The sequence below is a fragment of the Silene latifolia genome, chromosome 8, assembly GCF_048544455.1.
Source record: "Silene latifolia isolate original U9 population chromosome 8, ASM4854445v1, whole genome shotgun sequence".
NCBI classification, from domain to species: Eukaryota; Viridiplantae; Streptophyta; class Magnoliopsida; order Caryophyllales; family Caryophyllaceae; genus Silene; species Silene latifolia.
In genome coordinates this window covers 33,655,322-33,665,220 of record NC_133533.1, presented here as the reverse complement: position 1 = coordinate 33,665,220, position 9,899 = coordinate 33,655,322, and the positions used below count along the sequence as shown (strand labels likewise).

General features: G+C 38.8%; 1 protein-coding gene across 1 annotated transcript; it reads left to right on the top strand.

The window, feature by feature from the left end:
- Positions 1–6,580: 6,580 nt before the first annotated feature.
- Positions 6,581–8,472, top strand: LOC141595014 (uncharacterized). Its single transcript, XM_074414989.1, has 4 exons — positions 6,581–6,725; positions 7,388–7,543; positions 7,668–8,058; positions 8,157–8,472. Exons 1-4 carry the CDS (start codon positions 6,581–6,583, stop codon positions 8,470–8,472), a joined length of 1,008 nt encoding a protein of 335 aa, XP_074271090.1.
- The last annotated feature ends 1,427 nt before the right edge of the window (positions 8,473–9,899 follow it).

Sequence of the window (9,899 nt, the reverse complement as noted above, 5' to 3'; positions counted from 1 at the left end):
GTCTATCTGCTTAAGACTAAAGATGAAGTAGAACAATCGTTTATAAACTTTAAAAATAAAGTCGAAAATCAACTCGACAGAAAAATTAAAAGGGTAAGGTCTGATAGGGGTGGTGAGTATAAATCTAGTTATCTAGCCGACTTTTGTGCTGCTAACGGTTTAATACATGAGACTAGTCCACCTTACTTACCTCAGTCTAACGGTGTAGCTGAACGAAAAAATAGAACCTTAAAAGAGATGATGAATGCTATGCTTTTAAGTTCTGGCCTATCTGACGATATGTGGGAGGAAGCAATTCTATCGGCTTGTCACATTGTTAACCGTGTACCTCATAAGAAACTTGACAAGACACCCTACGAGATTTGAAAGGGCTATCCTCCTAACCTGAGTTACCTTAAAGTATGGGGGTGTTTGGCTAAAGTGGGTTTACCAGAATTTAGGAGACCTACCGTTGGACCAAAGACCTATGATTGTGTTTTTATAGGTTATGCTCAAAATAGTTCTGCTTATAGATTCATGTCTTTAAGTGATCGTTCTATATCTGAAGTTAGAGATGCTGTGTTTTTTGAGCATGTTTTTCCATTACAGAAGAATGTTGATTCACCTCCTAGTTTACCTGTTACATCTATTGATATCTCTTCACATGCTAGTAGTAGCACTTCTATTGATCATGTTGTTGAACCTAGAAGGACTAAGAGACCTAGATGTCCAAAGAACTTTGGAGCTGATTTTGTTTCAACTTTTCTGTCTGAACATGGATACACTGTTTGTGCTAGTGATGAATTTGTTTCAGCCTTTTTAATAGAAGATGACCCAAAAACGTATAGTGAGGCAATGAAATCCATTGATGCTAATTTTTGGAAAGATGCTATTAAAAGTGAACTTGACTCTATTGTGTCAAATCAGACTTGGGAGTTGACTGATTTACCTAAAGGTAGTAAACCCATTACAAGTAAATGGAACTTAAAAAAGAAAATGAGACTTGACGGTACAATAGAGAGGTTCAAAGCTAGAATTGTAGTTAGAGGCTTTACACAAAAGAAGGGTATTGATTATTTTGATACTTACTCTCCTGTGACCAAAATTTCGACTATTAGGACTCTTGTCGCCTTAGCTGCTATTCATAACCTTGTTATACATCATATGAATGTTAAAACTGCTTTTTTGAATGGTGAACTAAGGGAAGAGATCTATATGTCTCAACCTGAAGGTTTTGTGATTGAGGGTCAAGAGAGTAAAGTGTGTAAACCGACAGTCTCTTTATGGATCGAAACAAGCACCTAAAAACGGTGGTATGAGAAATTTAACAACACTTTGATAAGTAATGGCTATGTGGTTAACAATTCTGATTCATGTGTTTATTCAAAAATGATGGGATCTGATTGTGTAATTATATGCCTATATGTTGATGACATGTTAATACTTGGTAATAATTTGGAAGTGATAATTAGAACCAAAGAATTTTTGTCATCACAATTTGAGATGGACTTAGGAGAAGCTAATGTTATCCTAGGAGTTAAGGTCATCCGAAACCCTAATGGAATTTGTCTAAGTCAGTCTCATTATGTTGAAAAAGTGTTGAGAAAGTTTAACTGATTTGATGATGTGCCTGCTAGAACACCCTATGATCCTAGTGTACCATTGTGTAAAAACTTGGGCAAGAGTGTTTCCCAAGAAGAGTATGCTAAAATCCTAGGTAGTGTGATGTTTTTAATGAACTGTACTCGACCAGATATTGCTTATGCGGTTAGTAGACTGAGTCGTTATATACATAACCCTAGTAATGAACACTGGAATGCTCTTCGTCGTTTACTAAAATACCTAAAAGGAACAGTTGACTTATGTTTGCATTATGGTAAATTTCCTGTTGTGTTAGAAGGATATTGTGATGCGAACTGGGTTGTAGGTAACGATGAGATTTGTTCTACTAGTGGTTATGTCTTTGCCATGGGTGGAGGTGCCATATCGTGGAAGTCCTCTAAACAGACTTGAATCGCACACTCCACCATGGAATCTGAGTTCATAGCTCTTGAGTTGGCAGGACAAGAGGCTGAATGGTTGAAAAAACTTTTAGCTGATATACCAGTGTGGGGCGGACGGCTAACACCGGTCTCCCTGCACTGTGACTCGCAGGCTGCTATTGGTGTTGCAAAGAATAGTGTCTACAATTCGAAAAAGAGACATATTCGAATAAGGCACGCTGCAGTTAGACAAATCCAAGACAATGGAGTGATTGCTTTGGACTATGTGAAGTCCGAAAATAATCTTGCTGATCCCTTTACTAAAGGGCTGGCTAGGAGACTAGTAGTTGATACGTCGAGGAGAATGGGGCTTAAGTCCTTAGGTCAAGAGTGAGACTTGACTAGGTCCAAAGCTTCTATTCCTATGGCGTTGTATAATTCATAGCCTTTATGGTGGTGCTTTTGAGACGCACTTGATCAATCATACACCAGATTGGACTTAAGTCCTTAATGACTCATGTGAGAAGTGCTATTGAGAAGCACTTGAGTCACCTACGTAGGTGTAACGATCATTAGACTATGAGAAGTCTTCTGAACACATCTATTAGTACCGAGGTAAACGCATAACTCTAAAAGAGCGCGTTGCACTTTGAAACGCGGAACGATCTTATTTCTGAAGGAATGATATGTGTAGTGGGGGGTATCGACCGAAGCTCAGCTAGGAATTCAAATCGCAAGATATTCTCTCGCTGTAAGTAAGTTGTTTCCTCATTTCACTAAAGTGTCAATTCAAATCGAAAGATATTGATACCTAAGTATCTAATCCTTCCTTTACCCAGGAATTTCTTTTTCTGTCTCTGGCGCCCCTAGTGGGGGATTGTTGGAAAATATAGGGGCTTTTTGCCTTTGGAGTGTTTCCAATTGTCCCACATTGGTGAGGAAAAGAGAGTCTTATGGGTTTATATGTACCCACCCTCCTTACCATATCACTAGTGGGTCAAGGGAGGCTTTTGTGGAAGCCTTGCGAGGTGCTTAATTCAGCTCGCACACGCGCGCGCGCCGTGCTCGGCCCGGATCCGGATTTGGGATTTGGCAATCGCCTGCGGCGGGCTATGCCTATCTTTTTGGGCCGCGGTTTTGTCATGTGTTTTCTGTTTTGGACTTAGTCAGTCAAAGGCTATTAGTGGGTTGAGAGCTTTGCTCCTCCATTTACTCAGTTGACTGCTGCGTTTAAGGGAGCAGTTTTGGCTCCACTAACTCCTCCCCTTTTCTGTATAAATAAGAGTTCTTGCTCATCATTTTATACACAGTCAATCAGAAACATGACAATCTCCTCCTCTCTTCCTCTCTTATAATTTTTGGGTAAAGTAATATATCGTTCCAAAGCTCTTAATCTCGAGTGGGCGGGTTTAAGCGCTGTAGTGTAAATCCTTGGGGGACTACCGGCAACTGCTGATCGCCACCACCGTCGTGCCGAAACAGTTTTCAAGGCAGTGGCCTCCGTACCACGTCACTACGAATCGGTTATATATTCTGATCTCATCTCCTTTTATTGTTACTGCTTCGTTTTTGCAACAACAGAAGGTTACGCTTTAGCCACTTGAAAAGTGATTCTCTTTATGCGTAATATATACGCATGTGTTTATGTCGATTCTTAAATTGTGTCTCACTAGTATCCGTCCCCATTTCAACGATTCACAAAAACTCCAGAGAGACAATCTCTCAATAGCATTATTGAGAGACCTCTCACATGATGGGGTGAGAAACCCACTAAATTTCTTTTTTTCCCTATTATGTCTCTAACTAAATTAGTAAGAGAGGATCTCTCAATAGACCTACCGCCAACTATTAAGCCTAGGCAGGAATTTTTTTTTTTTTTTGGAAAACCAACACATTATTGAAAAGCTCATACGAATGAAAAATTGGCAATGTACATAATCAAATTATTAGCTTGTGCCGTTTAAATCACAATAATATATGATTTGCCTAAGACGGTTTTATGGTTACATTATTGTAAAATGTAAATACAAACGTACGAGGGTAGGGCTACCAAGTAATTTTAAGTCGCTATTTAGATAGATAAAAAATTCTTTACAATATATTTCTAGTTTTGAGGATTGTAAATGGTTAATCTATAGTTAGTAAATGTCTGTGCATATAAACCAAGTGTTGTGAGTGCAGTGGAGCGCAGGTCACCCTCAAAGCATGCAACGGCATGAATTGTGAGGTTCCGGGTTTAACTCCTTGCATGGACAGTATGCGGTTATTGCACGGGAATCTTTGGGGTCTGTTAAAATAATGTCGGCTTACCGTATTGTCGCGTATCTCTCGAGATTTGATCTCTCAAAGGTGTATCGCCCTAAGCTAATAATAAGAGATGTTCTTCGTTATCAAAAAAATGTTTGTGCTCATGAATTTCAAGTTTGTATTATTAATTACTATCAACCCTCGTCCCTCAACGTCCACGGTTGTTTAAGAACAAAAAAGAATGATGAAATTCCTTTTTTTTAAAGAAAAAAAGAAACTAATGAAAAAGTTAGAAGTTCTAGTACTTTCTTAACTTATCTTGTTTGTGATTGTTGTAAGTTTGTGACATTGCCCACCCTTTTTTTTAAATTGTTTAAATTGTGGGTGAGTCATCACAAACTTATTACCGTCATGAGTAAGACATCGTGGTACTTAATGACAAGCAAAACAGTGAGCTTACCTTTTTTCTAGTTGATGTTAGATTCAACACAAATTCTCATTAAAGATGGGAGATATATGTCTATGTTATAGACGGATTAAATATCCACCCACTTTAAACATAAGACAAGCAACAAGATGCATGGTGGAACCCAAAAATGTCACCACTTTAAGCATATTTGACCCGTCTTTCACTTAGACGGATATATCCGTCTATAGTGAAACTAATTGTAGATTCAATTGTATATGGAACACAAATTCTTGTTTTAGACGGACACTTTTCGTCTTATTTTTCAGACGGGTGATACGACTCATTTAGTCTTAGTTATTTGGAGCGAATTAGTATGGTTTTGACGGTTTGAAGTAGTGTTATGGAGCTTAATTGCAGGTTATTTGTTACTGAGCTTTGGTTAGCTATTGGGCCGGTTTTACAAGTTTTAAACGGAGTCCAAGTCCGAGGAGAGATAGGCCCGGATATCTATGGAGATACATGAGACGTGTGCGCTTAAAGTGCGCTAATTGAGCGCGCATAAGTCAAAAGAAAAGGGGCAGCGGCAGCAGCTATGCGTGACCTGCGTTCAACCTACATTCGTCTGTGCGCGGATCGAGGCGCGACCTATGCGCGACCAAGACGCGCGCTTGTGTCCGCGTCAGTCGTGCGTGATATTAAAGTCTCATGTTTTATTTCCTTATTTGACTCGGTTTGTTCCGATGAATTTTATTATTATTATTATTTCTAGTACTTTATTTCCTACTTTAATTATTTACCTTATTACTATATAACTTATTATTTTAGTTTTAGAAAAGATTGACACAACTTTGAGAAGAGAAACCCTATTATTGTTTTTTAGCAGACGATGTGTAACTAATCTTTCTTCTTGGATTCAAGCAATTGAAGCGCTCATAATACGATTGTGAGTTTGAATGTTTTAATTTCTTGTCTTGATTATTGTGAATTGCTTAGTTATTAATTTTATGAATGTTGATTGATTATTGCTAGGTGTACAACTAGTGATTGATTTCTTCATTCTATTGTTAGTATTGTTAATTGAATAGGATTTATTGATTAACTCTACGCTAGTAATGTGACTAGGAATTAATATTGAACGGGATACGTTGATATTAGTACTTAGAAGCGATTCACATAAATATCTAAAGTGCAACTGGATTGTATGCATTATTTATTCTCTATCGAGTTCTCTATTTTATATTGCTGCTGTTGAATTAAATCTTGAACTGGATTGTTAAGGTTGTTAATGATTAGGGTTGATTAAGAACGGATTCGTTTTAATTAACTATTCATAAGGAGAATTGGAATTTGTCATTCACGATAGAGTAATCAAGATTAGTAATTGAAACCGTCTTACGGTGATCAATTGTTATTGAGTGTGTGGATATATGCTTGGCTTTAAGACCCTTTTAAATCATTTGATACACCAAAAGTCAATAGTTTTATTACTCAATTTGCATTAGCTATTAATCTTAGTTTATTAGAAAATCAACTCAAATCCCCCCTTTTTGTTACTACGATCTTTAATTACATTAAAGATCGACCTGTTCCTACACCATAAATTGCATAAATTGTTAATCTGATTCCCTTGGGTTCGACCCTTATTTCCGCTTTACTACTGTTTAGTATTTGGATTTAAGTGATATAAATTGTTAATTTGAGGCATACGACTTTAGCCTGTCAAATTTTGGCGCAGATTCTTGGGAATTGGCCTTAATTATTTTTGTGTTTTAGTGTAGGTTTATGCATAATACTCGTATTTCTAACCTGAATCTCGAGCCTTTCGATCCAGAGATTGAGCATACTCTTTTCAGGTTACGAAAGAACAAACGAGGTGCAATAGTGGCTGTTCCTGAAGGCAGCGAGTTCGACGATCTACATTGATTCGAATATTCAAATTTCTGAACAACCCGAACCTGTGAATATGGCTAGAGAAACCCGCACTCTAAGGGAGCTCACAGCTCCAAATCTTAACGTTCAACCATTGTGCATCACTTTTCCAGCATTGGACGATGGAGTCACTTTTGAACTGAAATCTGGTTTGATACATCAATTACCAAGTTTCAGTGGTATGAGCATTGAGGATCCGAATAAGCATCTTTCAGACTTTCATATTGTGTGTGTTTGGTATGAAGCCCTGCTATTATCGACGAGCGGTTGAAATTGAGAGCATTTCCTTTCACCTTGAAGGACAATGCGAGAGACTGGTTAAACTATCTCCCACCGGGAAGTATCACTACTTGGGTAGGTATGAAAAAGGCGTTCTTGGAGAAATATTTTCCTCCTTCTCGATCATCTCAAATTTGAAAAAGAGCCATCGTAATGTTGAGCAAGAGGGGAAACTATGTATGAGTATCTTGAGAAATTTAAGAAGCTCTGTGCTAGTTGCCCTTACCATGGTTACTCGATCGGGATCTCATTATGTATTTTTGTGGTGGATGAACCAAGATGATCGTCGCATGATTCACTCGCTTGTGGAGGAAATATAGCTAACAAAAATCCGGATGAGGCTTGGGAGGTTATTTTGAGCTAGCCGAGACCTCTAGACAGTTTGAGAGGAAACCATCACGAAGAGGAGTGAATGCTATGGGTGTCGATCCTGGTTTAGAGGAAAAGGTTGATAATATTGTTTCTACTCTCCGTGACATGTTATCTGGGAGACAAATGGCTCTTGTTTGTGGTATATGCGCTGCTCGAGGGTCACCCTAATGATTTGTGTCCTTACTTGTAGAAAGTGGCCAAGAAGTGGTGAATGGTGTTTGGGAGAGTATTACAAATAACAGGAAATGGGATCCATATTCCAAGACCTATAATGAAGGATGGAAGGCTCACCCTAACTTTCGTTGGGGAAATTCTCAAGCCGGTCCATCGTCTGACCCTCCTAGAGGTCAGTTTCTCCAAAGACCACAAGGACAACAATTTAATCAACAAGTGCCTCAACAATCAGCTGAACAAGCACCACCGAGTTCATCAATGTCTCACGAGGACATGATTCGGGCTCTTACCATTAGTGTCACTCAAGATAGAGCGGAAAATAAGCGAGAATTTCAAGAATCTTGAGAATCAAGTTAGTCAACTAGCTACCGCGGTGAATCGTTTGGAAGCTAAACAATCGGGTGCTTTACCGTCTCAAACAGTCCCAAATCCTAGGGAGAATGTGAGTGCCGTGTCATTGAGAAATGGAAGACAATTGGAGGAGGTTGAGAAGGTGAAAAGAAAAGAGAAGCAACCTATGATTCAAGAAGAAGAGGAAGAGATAGTGATCGAGGAAGGTGAAAAAGCTTCTATTGTTAAGGAGAAGGAGCCGATTATTTCTTCTATACCGGTGGTGGAACCGGATGTACCTTTCCCGACGCACCGAGAAGAACCCAACACTTTGAGCATGACAAAGACATTTATGAGGTATTTCAAAAGTGCGAGGTAAATATCCCTCTTCTTAATCTTTTAAAGAGTATTCCTAAATATGCTAAATTTTTAAAAGAATTATGCACCATTAAAAGGAATAGCAAATTGAAAGGGATGAAGATAGTCAAGGGTAAAGGTCCTAAGGGGAAGATTAATGAATATGTGTCTGCTCTATTTCAAAAGAAATTACCCCCTAAATGTGGTGACCCTGGTATGTTTGCTATCCCTTGTACCATAGGAGACCTTAGGTTTGAGAAGGCCATGTTAGATTTAGGGGCGTCTATTAATGTCATCCCTTTTGCTATTTATGAGACTCTGAAACTTGGGCCTTTAAAAGACACTAGTGTTGTAGTTCGGTTGGTGATAGGTCTAGTGTCTATCCTAAGGGGATTGTGGAGAATGTCATGGTAGGGGTTGGTAAGTTGGCCTTTCCCGGTGACTTTTATGTTCGGATATGAAAAATGAGGCAGGTGCTATACCAGTCTTATTAGGGAGACCATTCTTGAGGACCGCGGGGACTAAGATAGATGTCCCTAAAGGTTCTCTTACCATGGAATTTGATGGGACGGTTGTTAAATTTGAAATTAATAAACCATCTTATCGTTCTCCGACAATTCATTCATTGTGTGCCATAGACACTTCTACTAACCATGTGTTACCAAAGTGCCGGAAATCTCCTATTCCGAGCAATGTGTCTTATGTTTTGCAGGGATCCCCTCATAAGGAACAAAGGTGTGTTATCTTATGGGATTGTCGGGACGATGCAGAGGCATTTAGAGGTAAAAATGAGGCTTGGTTTGATAAGTTAATTCGCCGGAAGGGCTCCGGGAAAGGTTTGCAAACTATCCATATAAAATCTCGTCATCATTCTTCCTCTTGCAAACCTGTTGGTAAGTTACGGTAGTTTACTTCTTCCTATCTTGATCGGGTGGTTACCATTAGGAGATGTCGAGCCAACGACGTTAAACAAAAGCGCTCACGGGAGGCAACCCGGGTTTTGTATCCTTTTTCTTTGTAATTTTTCTTTAATTGTGGTTCATAGTTAGTTAATTTCTTTTGTTTTATTTAGTAATTTAAAATATTGGTGTGTGTGTTATTACTCGTTTTAATTAATTTTATTTTGACGGTATGTTATATGTACTAGGAACGGAGAATGAAATTTCAAGGCGGAGGAAAAGAGTCGAGAAAACGGAAGGTCAATAAGTAAACCATCTCGAATTGCGCGCAGGTATCAAGCCTCTGTCGCATTAATAACACGCGTATGGAGCTCAATTGACAATGAGGCAGCCTCAATTGCGCGTTCAAGGTTCACCAGATGCGTGTTCAAAGCGCGACTGCCATTCATTCGAGGTTCAACTTACGTTCACCTTAATGTCGCGCGTCATACTCAGGTATGAAACCCCCTTCCTTCGATACTCTCTTTTCTTTTCCTCAGAATTTCCTAAAATCAAATCATACAAACACAACTTCTTTCCCTTGATTCCCAAATTTCTCCTTCAAATTGCTGCTCAATTCTCACGAAAAATTCCTCACAATAGCAATTGATTTAATTCGTCCCTGTTTAATTATAAATCCGAGCCCATATTACGGAAGTTTGTTCGAAAATTTGGGGTTTATAACCCTAATTTTTGGAATTTCGAAAAAATCCGTCAAGTTCTTCCCAAATTCATGTCCATTCATTGTTAAATCAATACAAATCCGTCCCCTTATTGCTACAACGGGTTCGAAAATTTGGGGGTTGATAACCCTAATTTCTGCAATTTCTGAAATTCAAGCAATTACCTCAATAAATCGTGTTCCTTCCTTGTTATATCAACGATTTCGTGCCAATACTGCTG